This window comes from Anomaloglossus baeobatrachus, chromosome 1 (assembly GCF_048569485.1).
Source record: "Anomaloglossus baeobatrachus isolate aAnoBae1 chromosome 1, aAnoBae1.hap1, whole genome shotgun sequence".
Classification (NCBI taxonomy): Eukaryota; Metazoa; Chordata; class Amphibia; order Anura; family Aromobatidae; genus Anomaloglossus; species Anomaloglossus baeobatrachus.
Window position 1 is genome coordinate 507,476,127 of NC_134353.1, and position 18,955 is coordinate 507,495,081.

General features: G+C 45.7%; 1 protein-coding gene across 1 annotated transcript in view; it reads left to right on the forward strand.

Annotated features, from left to right (window-relative positions):
* SHOC1 (shortage in chiasmata 1) overlaps nt 1-18,955 on the forward strand; it is a 525,180-nt gene that overhangs the window by 18,432 nt on the left and 487,793 nt on the right. The window contains exon 2 of the mRNA XM_075348066.1: nt 14,617-14,683. Coding sequence (XP_075204181.1) covers nt 14,627-14,683 — 57 coding nt within the window. The 5' untranslated portion in view covers nt 14,617-14,626. The remainder of the gene's footprint in view (nt 1-14,616; nt 14,684-18,955) is intronic.

Consider the following 18,955-nt stretch of genomic DNA (forward strand, 5'->3'; position numbering starts at 1 on the left):
AGAGACCTACCGACAGACATAGAGACCGACCGACGGACTGAGGGAGAGAACGAAACAGAAAAAGAAAAAAGACCGACATCACATGAAAAAAGCACAAAACGTACAGGGAGCAAACAGAGATGCGTCCGTGTAACTCGGACGTGCGCCCAGACCCATTGACTTTCATTGGGTCCGTGCTGCGTGTTGCGTGCAGAAAACGGACATGCTGGCGTGAGACACGGACCAAAAAACGCATCACGGAGACGGACTCACGGACATAACCAAAAACGCAATTGTAACCGCTGAGATAGAGTAACATTGGTGCACGTTTGGCCGTGTCTCCAGTATACATGGAAACGGACCAAACACGCACGTGTTTCACGGATGTGTGTTTCAGGCCTTAGAGGCAGTAGCTCAATGGATGAAGCTACTGCATAGTTTGAGTCCCGGCCGTCCCAGTAAAGAATTTAAATTATAATTATTATTTATTTATAATTATAATTTAATTTAATTATGCACTGAGGGAAGGAGTTGGACATCAGCTGTGAGCTGCGGGACACACCTCTAAAATAGGAATAGTTCACGGAATGAGGCTGCTTTGCTCTCTCCTCTCTCCTCTCTCTCTTCTCTCTCTCTCCCTCCCTCTTTGCTCTCTCTCTCTTTCCTCTCTCTCCTCTCTCTCTTCTCTCGCTCTCCTTATCTCTCTCCTCTCTTCCTCTCTTCTCTCTCTTCTCTTTTCTCTCTCTTCTCTTTTCTCTCACTTTTCTCTCTCTTTTCTCTCTTTTTTCTCTTTCTCTCTCTCTCTTCTCTCTCTCTCTCTATCTCTCCTGTCTCTCTTTTCTCTCTCTCTCTTCTCTCTCTCTTCTCTCTCTCTTCTCTCTTTCTCTCTCTCTCAGACCTGACGATGATCAGCTGATGCGGTCACCTGACGGAATCAGCTGACACTATAAGTCGAGCGATGAGGCCGGCTTTTTACGGCCCGGCCGGCTAAACTATCAGCTGATGCTGTCGGACAGGAGTCTGCATAGAAGTGTGTAGTTTTTTTTTTGTTGTTTTTTTTTTTGCATTGATGTATCAGCTGATTGTATAAAAGCCGTTTATACAATCAGCTGCTGTGTCATGTGATTCAGGCCCTTGAACCTGACACATCATCTGATCGCTTTGCCTTCCAGCAAACCGATCAGATGATATTGGATCCGGATTGGACGGCGCGGGACCCTTGACCCAGGATTACTGCGGAGGGAGGGGGGTTCTTTATTTCAATAAAGATGGAGTCACTAATTGTGTTGTGTTTTATTTCTAATAAAAATATTTTTCTGTGTGTTGTGTTTTTTTTAATCTGTACTAGAAATTCATGGTGGCCATGTCTAATGTTAGTTGTACCTGGCTGGACACAAAAATTGGGCAAAGCCCATTTCAGTTTTTTTAATCATTTTATGTAATTCGTGAAATAATTAAAAAAAAGGGGGCTTCCCTATATTTTTGGTTCCCAGCGGGTACAAATAGGAAGCCGGGGGTGGGGGGCAGCCGTAGCTGCCTGCTGTACCTGGCTAGCATATAAAAACATGGCGAAGCCCACGTAATTTTTTTGGGGGGGCAAAAAACTCCTGCATACAGTCCTGGATGGAGTATGCTGAGCCTTGTAGTTCTGCAGCTGCTGTCTGCTGTCTGTCTGTATGGAGAAGAGCAGACAGCAGCTCCAGAACAAGGCTCAGCATCCTCCATCCAGGGCTGTATGCTGGAGGGAGAGGCAGGGGGAGCAGACTTGCAAGGCTCAGCATTCTTCATCCACTAGTGTATGCAGGAGAGCAGACAGCAGCTGCAGAACTAAAAGGCTCAGCATACTCCATCCAGGACTATATGCAAGAGTTTTTTGCCCACCAAAAAAATGACGTGGGTTTCGCCATATTTTTGTATGCTAGCCAGGTACAGCAGGCAGGTACGGCTGCCCACAACCCCCTGCTGCCTATTTGTACCCAGCTGGGAACTAAAAATATAGGGAAGCCCATTTTTGAATTATTTCATGAATTTCATGAAATAATTAAAAAAAAAAACGACATGGTCTTCGCCCCATTTTTGTGTCCAGCCAGGTTAAACTAGGCACCTGGGGATTGCAATGCGCAGCACAGGTTAGCCCGAGCTTTCTGGGCCCCTCTGCTGCGAATTGCAGTCCGCAGCCGCCCCAAAAAATGGCGCTTTCATAGAAGTGCCATCATCTGGCACTGTATCCAACTCTTCCAGCAGCCCTGAAGCCAGGTGGCTTGCTGGGTAATAATGGGTTAATACTAGCTTTGTTTTACTAGCTAGTATTAAACCAGAGATTCCTAATGTCAGGCAAGTTTGACCCGGCCATTAAGAATCTCCAATAAAGGGTTAAAAAAAGACACCACACAGAGAAAAAAATACTTTTATAGAAATAAATACAGAGACACACTTAGAGACTCCATGTTTATTACTCCCTCTCAGCCCTCCACAATCTTGGTCTTCTGTCTTCTTTCTCCTTCACCCCATGCAGCTCTGCTACATCAGACAGCACTGCATGGGAGGAAGACCTCTCTCTTTCCCCGTCTGTCTCTTTCCAGGGTTGTCTCGTTGCCCGTCTGTCTCTTTGCCCGTCTGTCTCTTTGCCCGGTTACCTCTTTCCAGGGCTGTCTCTTTTCAGGGCTATCTCTTTCCCCGTCTGTCTGTCTTTTTCCCCATCTGTCTCTGTCTGTCTGTCTTTTTCTGTCTCTCTATCCATCTCTCCACCGACATCATATAACCTCACGCATAAGCTTCAACTAACAGTTTATTTTGTTCCTTTAGCAACCACTGACAGTTGCTATTAATAACCTATAGCTCCCACCTCCATTCAGTTTAATGGCGGCAGGATTTTAGAGACTAACTGTAAAGCACGGGGTTACATTTTTCTGTCAAAACATAGTCTACGACGCTCCCTGGGTCACATGAGGCGTCTGTGCAAAATTTCGTGATTGTAAATGCGACGGTGCGGATTCCTTTAGCGGACATACACAGACACACACACACATACATACACACATACACTCAGCTTTATATATTAGATAAAGGAGTTTTTCGGGTGTATGTGTTTTTTTTCTTTAACTTACAGGTTAATCATGGAAAGTCTCGGGGAGACGCCTGCCATGATTAACCTAGGACTTAATGGCAGCTATGGGCTGCTGCCATTATCTCCTTATTACCTCGATTGCCACCGCACCAGGGCAATTCGGGAAGAGCCGGGTAGAGTACCGGGACTATCGCATCTAATGGATGCGGCAATTTCGGGCGGCTGCTGGCTGATATGGTTAGACTGGGGGGCTCCCCATAACGTAGAGCTCTCCATCCTGAGAATACCAGCCTTCAGCCGTGGGGCTTTTTTTTTTTAAATGTGAGTAAACCAAAAGTTTGGACACACCTTCTCATTCAAAGAGTTTTCTTTATTTTCATGTCTCTGAAAACTGTAGATTCACATTGAAGGCATCAAAACTGTGAATTAACACATGTGAAATGAAATACTTAACAAAAAAGTGTGAAACAATTGAAAATATGTCTTATATTCTGGATTCTTCAAAGTAGCCACCTTTTGCTTTGATTACTGCTTTGCACACTCTTGGTATTCTCTTCATGAGCTTCAAGAGGTAGTCACCGGAAATGGTCTTCCAACAGTCTTGAAGGAGTTCCCAGAGATGCTTAGCACTTGTTGGCCCTTTTGCCTTCACTCTGCGGTCCAGCTCACCCCAAACCATTATTATTATTTGTGGACACTGCCTTGTTTAGGCTGGTTTACGCATCTTACCAGATCCGTTGTCTGCTCAATGCACTGTCAATGGACTTGCGGCAACATGCGTTTGCATGTGTTTGCGTGCGGTAGTGTCAGGATCCGGTGAGTTGCAGTTTTTTACCTTTTATCAAAAACGCAACTTGTTGTGTTTTTCACCTCCGTCCAAAAACTGCATGTCACCGGATATTGTACATTGCGGCAGTAGCTGCAATGTATTTCAATGGGCGCCAGATCCGGTTTTAACAGTTGCGGTTGTATGCTGCAGGAAGGATCCTGTTTGCTGTACAGAACATGGCCTGAATATCACGCTCACACTCTCACACACTGTCACTCACACACACTCTCACTCACACACACACTCACCCACACACACTCTCACTCACACACTCTCACTCACACACTCTCACTCAAGCTACTTTCACACATCCGGCTGTAGCAGTGCAGCACAATCCGGTGCTCTGCTGAAAAAACGAAACCGGTTTTTTTGCCGCCGGTTTTGTTTTTTCCAGCATTGACTTGCATTGGCGCCGCATGGGCTTGCGTTCTGTCCGTTTTTTGCCACATGCGGCAGATTTAGCAGATGCGGCGGCCGGATGGAACGTTCCCTGGCACGTTTTTTGCTCCGGCAAAAAAAACGCATTGCGCCGCATCTAGCTGCTGTGGCGCATTTTTCAATGCATGCCTATGGACGCCGGATGCGGCGCGATGCGGCAAAAACCGCATCTGGCCGCCGCATGCGGTTTCTTCCACTACGCATGCTCAGTAGCATGCCGCAACCGGAAAAAAATGGACGGGCCGCATGTAAAAACGTATGCAAAGGATGCGGTGTTTTCGCCGCATCTGTTGCATAGGTTTCACAGCCGGATTGAGCCGCACTGCTCAAACCGGATGTGTGCAAGTAGCCTCACTCTCTCTCATCCAGAGCTGCATCCACGCTGTCATAGCAGATTCAGCTCATTCACGACCACATGACTTTAATGCCCGCCCAGCCCCATTCAGGTCATTCCCGACCATATGACTTATAGGCTAAGTTGACACAGTGCGTTTTTTTGACGCTGCGTTTTTGTCCGCTAAAAACGCACAAAAACGCACCCGTGTCAAAAAAACGCGGCAAAAACGCATGCATGCGTTTTTGGCTGCGTTTTTCTGCGTTTTTGATCTCTGAGTTTTTCTGTGGTTTCGGCTATGTGCGCACGCTGCGTTTTTTTGACGCTGCGTTTTTGACCGCTAAAAATGCACTTGCGTCGGAAAAACGCGTCAAGAAACGCATGCGTTTGTACCGCGATTTGGTGCGTTTTTGCCTGCGTTTTTGCTGCGTTTTTGATCTCTGCGTTTTGCTGCATTTTTCCAATGCATTGCATGTGCGGAAAAGGCAGAAAAACACAGGAAAGAATTGACATGTCCATTTTTTTTTTCAAGCTCAAAAACGCAGCTTAAAAAAAAGTTGTGTGCGGACAGCAAAAATGAAAACTCATAGACTTTGCTGGGGAAGCAAAGTCATGCAGTTTTGAGGCCAAAAACGCACCCGAAAAACGCGCACAAACGCCGCGAAAAACGCACTGATCGGGGTGATTTCAACTTTTATGTTTTTTTGTTTTTTTTTTAATTTTTTAAAACTTTTTTTTAAAATTTTTTTTTTTTTTTTACTAGTCCTCCTAGGGGGCTATTGCGATCAGCAATCCGATCGCTCTGCACTATCTGCTGATCACAGCTACACCGCTGTAAACAGCAGATCCGTGCACTTTCTGCTTCCCTGGCCTCCGTGGAAAGCGAAAGTGAAAGCAGTTCATGTCTAGCACAGGAGTCATCACATGACCCTGTGCTACCATGACAACCATCGGAAGTCACGTGATCATGTCACGTGACTTCCGGTATCGGGCGGTAAGTAAAACTTTACCGCGATCGCGTTTATAATGGCGCTGTCACATATTGACAGCGCCATTACAGGGGTTAAACAGCACGAGCAGATAACGATTCTGCTTGTGCCTAGCAGGCACACATCTCAGCTGTGAAAATCAGCTGAGATGTGCGCCGATCGCGGCATTCTGCCGCCGGCAGACCACGGGCAGTAACGTTATGACCGCTAGGACGTGATTTTACGGCTCGCGGTCATTAAGGGGTTAATGACCTTTCCTTAGGATAGCTCACCAATGTCTGACTGGTCGGGGTCCGGCACCTGGCAACCCCGCCAATTCCCTACTCTAGGTGTCGGTGGTGGCAAGTGACCGGAAGTTCTCAGTTCTGGATCTGCTCCATCTTTTGATAGTGGCAGCAGTCTCCTATTAAAATCAATGAGGCGGATGTGCAGTACCCAGCTGCGGACACCATCAGAGGATGGAGCAGATCCAGAAATAAGCATTTTCGGCCACCTGCACCAAGAACAGCTGATCAGTGGGAGTCCCATTGCTCTCACATCAGAAGCAATGCGCAAGTGGGATCAAGGCCTAATGATAAGATATTGTCAGTATCACAAATAAATATTTACATTCAGGTACCTTATAGATGATGTTGCCTCTAGTCATTTCTTTCTATTCTTCATCTTGTCCTGACGCAATGATGACATTTCACATTCACATCTCGTCACTGCAGATTTCCATCTTCTCTGGTCTTCTGCAGCACATCTCGACACGATGCCCCTAAAAGTAGCAGAATGATTATAATACTTCTACTTAAAAATATCTGCCCTACACTGTGCCCCAGAATAAATAATGGCCCCTCACAGTATTCTCTGCACAAAATATGACCCACACTGTCCCTCTTATGGTACATGACCTCCATATTCCCTCTTTCCAAACTGAGCCTACTGTTTACAGTGTCCTTTACACTGTGTCCCCTTATACTGCCCAGTCTTTATACTGTGCCTTCATCACACTCCCCCTCCTTGCTAAAACCTCACACTGTCCTCCCATTCTTCCCCCTCTCCATACCACCCCCCTCCACTACCCAGTCTTTATTCTGTGCCCCTCACATTCTTCTCATCCCTTACTGTCTCCTCACTACCTCCTGTGTATCCATATACTTTTCCACCTCACTCCCCATCCTGCCCACTTGCTCCTCATACCATGTCACTCTTTATTCTGTGTCCTCAAAATTTCTTTCCAGTTTGCTCCACATCGTCTCTGTCCCCATGCATCACCACTCATCATCTGTCCCCATGCATCACCCCTCATCCTCTCTGTCCCTATGTATCACCCTCATCCTCTGTCCCCATGCATCACCCATCATCCTCTCTGTGCCCATGCATGAAACCTCATCCTCTCTCTCCCCATGCATAAAACCTCATCCTCTCTCTCACCATGCATGAAACCTCATCCTCTCTGTCCCCATGTATGAAACCTCATCCTCTCTCTCCCCATGCATGAAACCTCATCCTCTCTCTCCCCCATACTGTGTCCAAAGATACTTCCCCCTTCCCATCCTCTCTTCCCACCATACTCTGTCTACAGATAGTTGCCTCCCCCACCCATACTGTGTATATAGATATTGCCCCCTCCGCACCCTCTGTCCCCCTAAAGTGTGTCCACAGATGGTTCCCATTCCCCACCCTCTGTCCCCCCATGGTGTGTCCACAGATAGTTCCCTGCCCCATCATCTCTCCCCCATACTGTTTCATAAATACTCCCCTCTCACCCCATAATGTTCCTCCTCCGTGTCTTCAGCTTCACAGTGGAGCACTTATCAGCGTTTCTCTGCCGCCTCCGTGCTGTGGCGCTGACTTCCGGGTCAGCAGTGTGATCAGCTGACCTAATCACATGAAAGCCGTCGCGCTGACCCGGAAGTCAGCACCAAGGATCACCGCTTCAATTGTCCTCGCGTCTGACAGATACAAGGACAATTGAGCAGTGGGAGCCGCGCGCTGCATTTTCTATGAGTACGGCTGTCAGCGTGACAGCCATGCTCAGAGAATAGCGGCTCCCACCCCGTCAGACTTCCACACCGCAGGATCAGGCAGCCCGACAGCGCCCCGCCAGCTCCCCCTAGATACGCCTCTGGCTTGTGCCTCTGCTCCACCATGACTAATTTGTATAGTTTACAAATTAGCCATGTGGACAGAGCCAGAGGTGCTCTCCAGATTTTCCGGTACACCGTACTGGCGCCGATTTTTCCGACCACAAAAAAAGCACTGTGTCTAACCAACCTATTGGGGTTCTATGAGGGGGTAAGTGCAAACTTTGTTATTGGTAATGCAGCTGATGGGATTTATTTGGACTTTGCAAAGGCATTTGATACTGTACCCCATAATAGCCTTATATTAAAGCTCCAGAAGCAAGGACTAGGGGAAACTATATGCAACTGGGAAAAAAAATTGGCTAAAAGATAGGAAACAAAGAGTAGTCATAAATGGTACATTCGCTAAATGGGCTATAGTCAGCAGTGGGGTGCCGCAGGGATCTGTGCTAGGACCGATTCTTTTTAATCTCTTTATTAATGACCTTGTAGATGGGATTGATAGTAAAGTGTCAGTCTTTGCTGATGACACCAAACTATGTAGGATGTTAAAAACTGACCTTGCTAGTACAATATTACAAAAAGATCTGGATAATATATCAGAATGGGCAGATACTTGGCAAATAAGATTTAATGTTGATAAATGCAAAGTAATGCACCTAGGACGGAGTAATCCTATAACTGCTGTGAGGTAGCGACCACCAATGTGGTAAATGGTCGCTATATGTCGCAGTGGAGAAGGTCGCTGCGATATTAAACTGAAGAGGTTGCTATGAGACTTGTAGTTCCACAAAGGCTTGTTTCTGCATATAAGGGTCAGGTTCCTTTTAAGGCCGGTTTCACCCATCCGGCTTTTCGCCGGTTTGCCGGATCCGGCGCGCTCCCGTACAGACAATACAGTACAGTGACAGCGCTGTAACTTCCGGGTCACATGCGCCGGTCACATGACAGCATGTGACCGGCGCTTGTTGCGCTGTCACTGTACTGTAGTCACTGTATGTGAGAGCGCCGGATCCGGCAAACCGGCGAAAAGCCGGATGTGTGAAACCGGCCTAATAATGCCTGTGTGCTGTGCAGGTCTGGAGAATCCACATACCCATGCCTATGGGTGTGTCTGACACAGGTCTTAATTAGCTTGTTTGGCACATGGAGTCAGTGTGTGTGTTTTGGAGCAGTGTATTAGAATCACTGCATGAGGAGCAGCCTCAGGCAAGAAAAGAGGCTGCTATTCTCAGAGAGGTTGGAGCCTCTGGAAGGAACCTGCCTTAGGCTACTTTCACACATCCGGATTTTTGCTCTGCGGCACAATACGGCGTTCTGCAGAAAAACCGCAACCGGCTTTTGTAACGCCGGTTGCGTTTTTTTTTTGCATAAGACTTACATTAGTGCCGTATTGTGCCGCAGGGGCTTGCGTTCGGTCCGGTTTTTGCCGCATGCGGCAGATTTAGCCGATGCCGCGGCCGGATCGAACGTTCCCTGCAACGTTTTTTTGCTCCGGCAAAAAACACCGCATCGTGCCGCATCCGGCTGTTGCGGCGCATTTTTCAATGCATACCTATGGAGGCCGGATGCGGCACGATAAGGAAAGAAACGCATCCGCTTGCCGCATGCGTTTTTTTCCACTGCGCATGCTCAGTAGCATGCCGCAACCGGAAAAAAACGGACGGGCCGCATGTAAAAACTTATGCAAAGGATGCGGTGTTTTCGCCGCATCCGTTGCATAGTTTTCACAGCCGGATTGAGCCGCAGTGCTCAAACCGGATGTGTGAAAGTAGCCTAAAGAAGCGTGGGTTGCCTTCAACCTTCTGGAACTGAGTGTATGGAAGCTGAGGGAGCTCCACTCTGACACTCATACTGTCCAAACCTGAGCGGGCGGTCCGCTACAAAGACTGACCAGAAATCCATGTCTCCTGGGGAGACAGCCATACCTTCACTATGGACATTTAAATGGACTTGAAGCCCACGGTATGTGAAGGTGTTTTGTTTACCTTTTCCTTTAAGCCAGGAGAGGCTTCATTGTGTTTTGGAAGGGCAGTTTATGTTGGTTACAAATAAACTGCTGCATTTTGAGAAAGACTGTGTTGCCTGTGTATGCCTAAGCTACCCTGCATCGCTGCAAGCGAGTAAAACCCCCCCAGGTTACGAGGTGCAATGTTACACTGCATATACATTAAATGGAAGTAAACTCGGGACTACAGAACAGGAGAAGGACTTGGGTATTCTCATTACAAATAAGCTGAGCAGCAGCACTCAATGTCAGGCAGCAGCTGCTAAAGCAAAGAAGATGCTAGGGTGTATAAAAAGAGAGATTAGATCCAGTGATCACAACGTATTGTTACCCCTCTATAAATCACTTGTAAGACCACATCTGGAATATGGGATCCAGTTTTGGCTCCACATTTTAAAAAAGACATTCAGAAGTTAGTCAGTTCAAAGTCGGCTAACTAGACTACTACAAGGAATGGAAGGCCTCCCATATGATGACAGGTTGAAAAAGTTAGCTATGTTTAGCTTAGAAATAAGACGTCTCAGAGGAGATCTCATTTATATGTATAAATACATGTGTGGTCAATATAAAGGACTGGCACATGACTTATTCCTTCCAAAGACAACACTAAAGGGGGCTTTACACGGTAGCGATATCGCTAGTAATTTGTAGCAATAGCGAGCGTGTAAGTACCCGCCCCCGTTGCGCATGCGATTGTTTGTGATCGCTGCCGTAGCGAACATTATTGCTAAGGCAGCGTCACACATACTTACCTGGTCATCGTCGTCGCTGTGACTGCCGAACAATGCCTCCTTCAAAGGGGAGGGACGTTCGGCGTCATAGCGACGTCACCGCAACGTCAATAAGCGGGTGGCCAATCAAAGCGGAGGGGTGAAGATGAGCAGGACGTAACATCCCGCCCACCTCCTTCCTTCCGCATTGCGGCCGGTGGCAGGTAAGGAGACGTTCCTCGCTCCTGCGGTGTCACACATAGCGATGTGTGCTGCCGCATAAGCGATGAACCACCTGGATAAACAACCCTTACCGATTTTTGGTTTTGGGACGACCTCTCCATGGTGAACGATTTTCACCATTCTTGAGGTCGCTTAAGGTCACTGGTCAGTGTCACACGCTGCGATATCGTTAATGACGCCGGATGTGCGTCACTAACAACTTGACCCCAACGACAAAACATTAACGATATCGTAGCGAGTAAAGCCCCCTTAAGGATCAGGGGGCATACACTGCGAGTGAAAGAAAAGCGATTCCGTCAGCTAAATAGGAATGGGTTCTTTACAGTTAGAGCAGTCAGACTGTGGAATGCCCTATTTTATTAATTTATTTTATTTAAATGTAGAACTGGTGGAGGAAGGTTGAATTAGATGGACCTAGGTCTTTTTTCAACCTAAGTAACTATGTAACTATGTAATGCTACATGTGAACACGGCCCCATATTTACATTTCTATTACATTTTTTATGAGTTGAATAGAGAAAAATAATTAGTCATGCCATGTTTTTACATCATTTACCGATCCTCATAAATAATCTGATCGATGTGATGTGTGGGCCGTTACGATTATAAGGACACCAAATACAGATTATTTGCTGATTTGTGATGTTTATTATTTAAAAAATCAAAAAACATTAACATTTGCATTAATCTATTTTTTTCTTCTACAATTTTTTTTCTCATTTTATTAGAAATAAAAAAAAAATCGCTTTTATTCTCTCTCTAGAATACAGGATATAGAGATGCACTGCTCTGTACAATGGATCTCTCAACAGCTAGGGCTGCTGCTGTGTGAGAGTTATTGGTTTGAGTCCCAGGGAGGAATGAAAATTAAATGACAAAAAAAAATTTATATAATTATATTTTTGTAATTAATTTCTTCTCATTACTTTATAATAGTTCTATAGGAACAAAAAAATATATATATTTACATGTAAACCTATGTATGTAGGTGAAGAAAAATATAGCTTTTTCATATATATATATATATATATATATATATATATATATATATATATATATATATATATATATATATATATATATATATATATATATATATATATATATATATATTTTTTTTTTCTGCTTCTGGATTCCCTGCCTGTAATACAGGTTATGATTACCAGTCCCTCCTATACTGCATACTCCAGGCAGTGGCTTATTGGCAGAGCTGCCGCCTATAGACCAAAAATAAATAGGTTCTCATCCTAGAAAACCAAAGGAGAATTTAATGCAAACACTGCACTGAGAGTAGTAGCGGGGACAAGAGCAATGATTAGCAGGGCAGTCCTGTTGAATCCAGACTTGTTGGGAGCTATGTATACAATATTTATACATCTTTTCTGGGTTTTTTTGCACATACACAGTGCACTCTGGAGCCGGATTTGCAATCTCTATGTGCCCAGGATCAGGACTCACTGCGTCCTGGACAGTGGGTCCTGACCTTCGGGGCCACGAGTCTCCTCCGCAGGAGACTGCATCTGCTCATACCCACGATCAGGGTTCAGTGCGCTGCGGTGACTTACTGTGTTCTGCCTATGGAGGACACATGCGAATCCGCAGCAAACAATTGACATGCTGCGCTCTGGAAAGACGCACCGCAGGTCAATGTTTGCTGCGGAAAAAAACAAGCACAGTGGATACGAGATATCTAGAAATCTCGTCCACTATGCTTGTACTGTACAACAGTGTTTTGGACGCAGCGAAAACGAAAGGAAAGAGGAAGCTCCCCTTACCTGCCTCCCGGCCGCTATGCAGAAGGAAGGAGGTGGGCGGGATGTTACGTCCCGCTCATCTCCGCCCCTCCGCTGCTATTGGGCAGCGGTTCAGTGACGCTTCAGTGACGTTGCTGTGACGCTGAACGAACCGCCCCCTTAGAAAGGAGGCGGTTCGCCGGTCACAGCGACGTCGCCGGACAGGTAAGTATGTGTGACGGCTCTGGGCGATGTTGTGCGGCACGGGCAGCGATTTGCCCGTGTCGCGCAACAGATGGGGGCGGGTACCCACACTAGCGATATCGGGACCGATATCGCAGTGTGTAAAGTAGCCTTAAGGCTATGTTCACACAGTGCATCCTTTCTAACCACAAAGATGCAGCATTTTTTATCCCAAAAAATGCACAGCAAAAAAAATGCATTGATGCATTTTTACCGCATTTTGTCCAATGCATTTTTTTAAGTCAAAACCATTGACTGGAAGGGCTCAAAAGCGCTGGAAAAACACAAAAATAATTGACATGTTGCATCTTCAAAAACGCAGCCAAGATGCAGACAGAAAAAGATGCACAGTGTAGACAGCAAAATAGAAATCTCATAGGCTTTGCTGGGAGAAGGAAATGCATGCATTTAGGTGCATCTTTGTGACCTCAAAAACGCACCAAAACCGCAATAAAAGATGCACTGTGTGAACATAGCCTTACTCTTCCTATTACACATGCATTGCTGGCATTGATACTTTACCAATACCATATATACATACCAGAGGCATTTCTTTACATATTTTATACATTTGATATAGGATCCTATATACTGTAGATTGCCTGCATTTGGTACTTCAGTATTTAGTCTTTACATGTACAGTTATTACCTATGACAGACCTACTGTATATCTTCTTTTTCCATTAATCACTATATACATAGTCATACAGGACTTTTGGTCCGATATATACCGTGACATGGTCGGTTTTTATTTTGTATGTGTCGATGCCCTTTATGTATTTGTAATTTACCACCACATTAACTAATTTTGTTAGTAAAGATAGGAAAAAAATCATATATTTCTTTGGATTTAATTCGGTTGTCTCTTCTTTTGGTTTGTGATCATTTCCAAATTGTCTAAGTAGTCCATCACCCCATAGGCTGTGTCCACACTTTGCGTCGATGTAGTTGCAGTTCTAAACGCATCCTCTGGCAGAAATTGCTTTTGCCAAAGTTTCCTTTGACCATCAAAACGCGATAAATATGCATGCGTATTTACGGCGTTTTAGCCGCGTTTTTAGCGCTTTTTACATGCTTTTCCATTGGTTAAAGTCAGATGCGTTTTGATTACAAAGACACTACTAAATAAAGTTTTAACATACAAACACTATGAAAAAAGGGAAAAAAAATGAAAACAAATATAATTTATTAAATCATAACGAAAAGTTATATTTAATATAATTATAGCGGTTTTATACTATATATGGCTAAAATATCAATAAATTAATATTTTTCATTAATTTAATTGTCGGACTGTGTGTGTGTAAAGGGACATATCATTCCATTATTTTGATGTCATAAACGCATGCGTTTTGGTAGTCCAAAACGTATGTTTTCTGCAGCTAAAAAGCATGTTAAACGCTGGAATTTTGAGGTTGCTTGCTTTTTGCAGCTTCTCATTGACTTCAATGTTAGCAAGACGCAGCCCAAATGGCAAAAACAATTGACATGCTGCTTCTTTGAATGCAGAGTTTTTTCCCAAAATTATGCAAATTAAACACAGCATTTAGAACTGCATAGTGCGCAGAAGAAATCCCCATTTTACATAGACTTTGCTTGAAAATCAAAACGCATGCCTTTTGGCATGAAAACGCTGCAGTTCAACACACTGCGGAAAAGCAGCTGAAACGCAAGTGGAAGCGCAAAGTGCCGACACAGCCATACAGATATTCATCATGCATTGATGTTGTTGTTTTTTCTTGATTTCTTATCAATTGTCAACAAAAATCGACAGCAGCAAAGATTCAAATGAACCTGCCATGACTGAGTACTGTTCATTTTGGTATTTATACCCTGAGCAAGCCAATGAACAAATATAGTTGTTTCTTTGAAAACCTCTTAAAAACTTATAAGATATAGGTCACATGACATAAACAATATGTTGTGCAGGAATACAAAAAGTAAAACTATATTATTCTCATTGCATTGCAGCTGATAAGAAATGAACACTGTTCTGTTTCCAGCATTTAAGTTTCTTTCATTAGACTATGAGCATGAGGTAGGTTCTTTTTTACAGTTTTAACACCATTGATAATATTCTGTACTGTAACTGTTCTCAATGCACTGAGCTTTGCCTTAAAAAATAATCTTTAGCACAAATGCCATGTGTTTAAAATCTCTCACTTGAGATCAATGGATCTTTTAAAAATTCAAATTTACCAAATTGGCCCACAAAATGTACTACCTCATCTGAGCATGTACTGTGTGTGACATGGTGAGACAAATTCTGTTTAATTCATGAAGGAGGGACTCTAAGGGAACTGCTAAAAATGAAAAGGATGAGGGAGTCCACTACATCCTTTATTAGACATAGCAGGACTCCTGAACAATTAAAGGCTATCTAATAAGTGCAAGACTTGACAAAAATTAGAAGTAGGTACTCCTAAACACCCTGGAAGACACGTAGAGGAAAGCCTCAGAAATGAATTTATTCCATCATTAAGAGTGAGACTCCTACAGCAGTAAAGCTTATGCTCTTTATGCAAGGCTGGCAAAAATTAGAAGGGGGTACTCCAATACACCCTAGAAGACACGTATAGGAGGGCCCCAGAAAACCATTTTTTCCCATTATTAAGAGTGGGACAACTACACCAGTAAAGCCTATGCTCTCTATGCAAGCCTGCCATAAAAAAAGGAGGTGCTACACTACACCCTGGAAGACACGTAGAGGAGAGCCTCAGAAAACTATTTTTCCCCATCGTTAAGGAGTGGGACTCCTAGACTGGGAAAGCCTATGCCCTAAGGGCTAAAAAACATTATATTATATTATATATATATATATATATATATATAATATGCATATGTGACGCCACATGGCTGTGGGGTACTCTGTCCCGGGCGTGTGTGACCCTCAGGGGAGTCGTGGTCGCAGCCGATGCGCAGTTCCGTGACCCCGGGGGTCGGTCCGAAATAAGAGGGGGCTTAAATAAAATAGTTTTTGTTGACTACGCCACTTGTGGTGTGCGGCCAGGTTATCTGGAGCCGCCGCTGCGGGATTCTGCTGGGGCTGATGGAGTTGTGCAGCTTAGGTGTTTTGGGCCCTCCGCAAGCAGGGCTTGCCCCCAGCAGTGGATGACAGGGATTGTAGTGAGAAACTGTCTGTGAGTGCACAGTGTGATCAAGAACACAGTCCACACCAGTATTGCAGTTTCCTCTTGCCTTTACTTTGCTGTGGTGGTACCTGTACCCACGGGTGCCGGTCCCAGGTGTATCTGTCGCGCCCAGAGAAGGGGGTACTCCGTCTCGGGCAGTTGCAAATAGGAATGTCACTCTGGTGGCCGTTGCCTGGTCCCGTGCTCTGGGGCTTCTTTTGTAAAAAGGGGGTATTTACAGTAGGGGTGACAGTTAGTATACGTGACGCCGCATGCGGGTTGCGGTTCAAGGTGTAGAACTGCCGCTGCTGAATGTGGATACTCCCAGAGCTGGTGGTGGTAGCAGCAATGATGTTAGGCCCTCCGCAGGTAGGGCCATGCTTGGGAGATGTGAGGGGTAATAACGGAGACCGCACCAGGTTGTCTTGAACAGTCTCTACTCACTCAGACCCTTGGATTACTGGTTCAGGTCCCTTGGAGTATCAGTGCCAATGTAGTGACCCAAGTTGCTCTGTCCCCGGCACTCTCTGTTGGTTTGGTTCCTGTAGTATGGAGCGTTTGGGGCCCGACTGTCCCTTTTGGGGATTATAGTCTCCTTCTCCGTACGGCGGGCAGTGCGGACCCTGTGAGAAGGTAAGTGTCCGAACCCTGATCCTAGTTTACGGCTGATGCCCCTAGATTATTTGGTTCGGTGAAGTCCATGAAGGTGTCCTCACCGTGCAGGTGAATATTAAGCCATGTAAAACTGGCGCCTGATCTAGGGCCCTGTGCCCCGTGCGTGCTCCGGTCCCAGCGGTATCTGTCCGTACCTGCCCTGGCGACCTCTCTCCCATGCCCCTGGTTAACTGTTGCACAGACCCAGCTCAGGCACATCTGCACACCTCACTGCGTGCCACCCACTCTGTCTGACGGTGTGTGTGTCCCCTCCCACCAGGCTGGCTAATCCCGGGACTCGTTCCTACCTCTAGCTGACCATCCCCTTCCTTTCATAGTTAACCCTCCATACCCGGTGTGGAGTGAGGAACTAGGATTTTGGTTGTGCTTTGGTGGTATCACCACTGGTACTCCAGGTCCCAGGGGATAGGTCCTGCATCCCCAAGAGGATACAGTCCCTTGTAGTGCCCTGAGTGGCTCAGGCACGCTACATGTCCCCTCCCTTTGTTCTCTGTGCCGGCTGTGACTTGGGTTGGCTGTCCTCCATGCACACTCGTTGATGGGCTCCCGTGGCCTATAGCTACTTGGGAACCCCTACGTTTCTGTCTTGGTCCTATTGCAGGCAGCCTGGACTATTTAAGGGGGTTCAGTCCCTGGTCTCCTCTTTGCTGCTTGTGGTTCAGACTTTTTTGGGTTGGCGATGGACCCTGGAGATCTTCTCGCCCAGCAGAGTTAACAGCTGACCTTAAAGTGTCCCACTGTCCTAGAGTCTGCACCCCACCTTGTGCTGAGTACTGTGTGCCTTGGTTACAGACTTCCACAGGCCTCCCGTGGTACCTGGAGTCTGACGCTTCCACAGGTAACCCATGATGCCTGGAGTCCTGGTTCCGTACTCCACAGTCACTCACTCCTATTACAGCACTCCGGTGGTTCTTTAGGTCAGTTTCAGTACTTTCCACTTTCTACTACTACTCCTCTCCTCCTCTCCTTTACTCCCTTCTCTCTCTCCTCTGACTGACTGCACACCACTTCCTCCCGCCAACTTTCCAACTGACCACTGGCCCCTCCCCCTCGCTGGGTCTCTCCTTCAGATTGGGTGGCTACCATCCAATCAGTGCCCTCCCTTCTTACCTGTTTCTAGGCAGTCTCCCAGCCTGGTGTTGGGGTTGTGTGTGGCCTGAAGGTGCTAGTGTGTTTGCTGGCACGGGTATTCCAAGGTTTGGGTTTTCCACAGGTTACTTTTGTGGTACCTGGTACCGCAGGGGTGCTACACACATATTCATGGTAGGCCTCTAAAAATTGTGAAAAATTGTGAAGGAGGGCATCAAACACCTTTGAAAAATTAAAAGAGAAGGTCACGTGATCATCCTGTTGATATGGTGGAGGTGGAAGGGGAGGAGGGAACGAAGAAGAAGACCTCATGACTCGTACACCCTTAATTGAGTTGGAAAGGGTGCATGAGAATTCCCCAGAAAAAAAAGAAAATTTTAATTGCCTTTATGTTCCCCTTTTGTCATCTGCTGGGGTGAAGTCTGGGCCAATCCAGGCTTTGTTCATATTTATAAGTCAGCATGTCAGCATTTTCAGTTGACAAGCAGATGCACCTACCAGTTATTATGACTGCACTAAAAATTAACTCAAACAAAACTCTAGTGGCAGGGCAGGCCAGCACCTCCAAGGTATAGAGGGACAATTAATGCTACGGGTCCAGCTTTGATACTCTTTATGGCACAGAGAACTCATGGAGGACATTGGTAAGGTCGGCTAGGTACTCCTTCACTATCTTCATTAACGTTTGCCTCCTTGTCAGAGTATTACGTGAATCAGGGCCTGGGTGCTGGGAGGGTCTAATTAAACTGTTCAATACCTTTGATAGTGTTCCCCTGCCTCTGTTGGACCTAGTGTGTGGCTCCCTCATCTCTACTGCTTGGTTGCCCAATGAGCTATGACCTCTGCTGCCAACATTGTCAGATGGACATTTTTGGACTAATTGTTCAACTAGTGGGATCCACCATTTTATTAGCCCTCTCTACTGCAGGAAAAAGAGTTGTAAAGTCCTCCTTGTAGCGTGTTTGGGCCTGAGGGTGGATGGATGGGTATTTCCACTTGCATTCCAAGGCCTGGGGTAGGGACAGCTGAATGCTGCGCTGGGACAAAGAACCGGACATGATGGCTGATAGTGCTTGTGAATGTGCAACAACAGGTGCAGGGTAGGAGACATCCACACCTGCATCCTGAACAGAATAGATGTAGGCCTGAAAAGTACTTTTGGTTTTATGCTGCAGCAGCAAGAACTGTAAAGGAATAACCCCTGCCTAGATGCCTCTAATGCTAAACTACCGCTCTACAGCAAGTCTTTTTACACTAACTGCAGCTAAGAGCTGTATTAGATAATAGAATAGATTTTTTTTATATCGCAGCACCAAGGACTGTAAGGAAATAATGACTGTAATACACTATCACTTCTCCACCAGTTCTCCCTACATTATATGCAGCTAATAGGATTATTATTAGAGAATAGAATA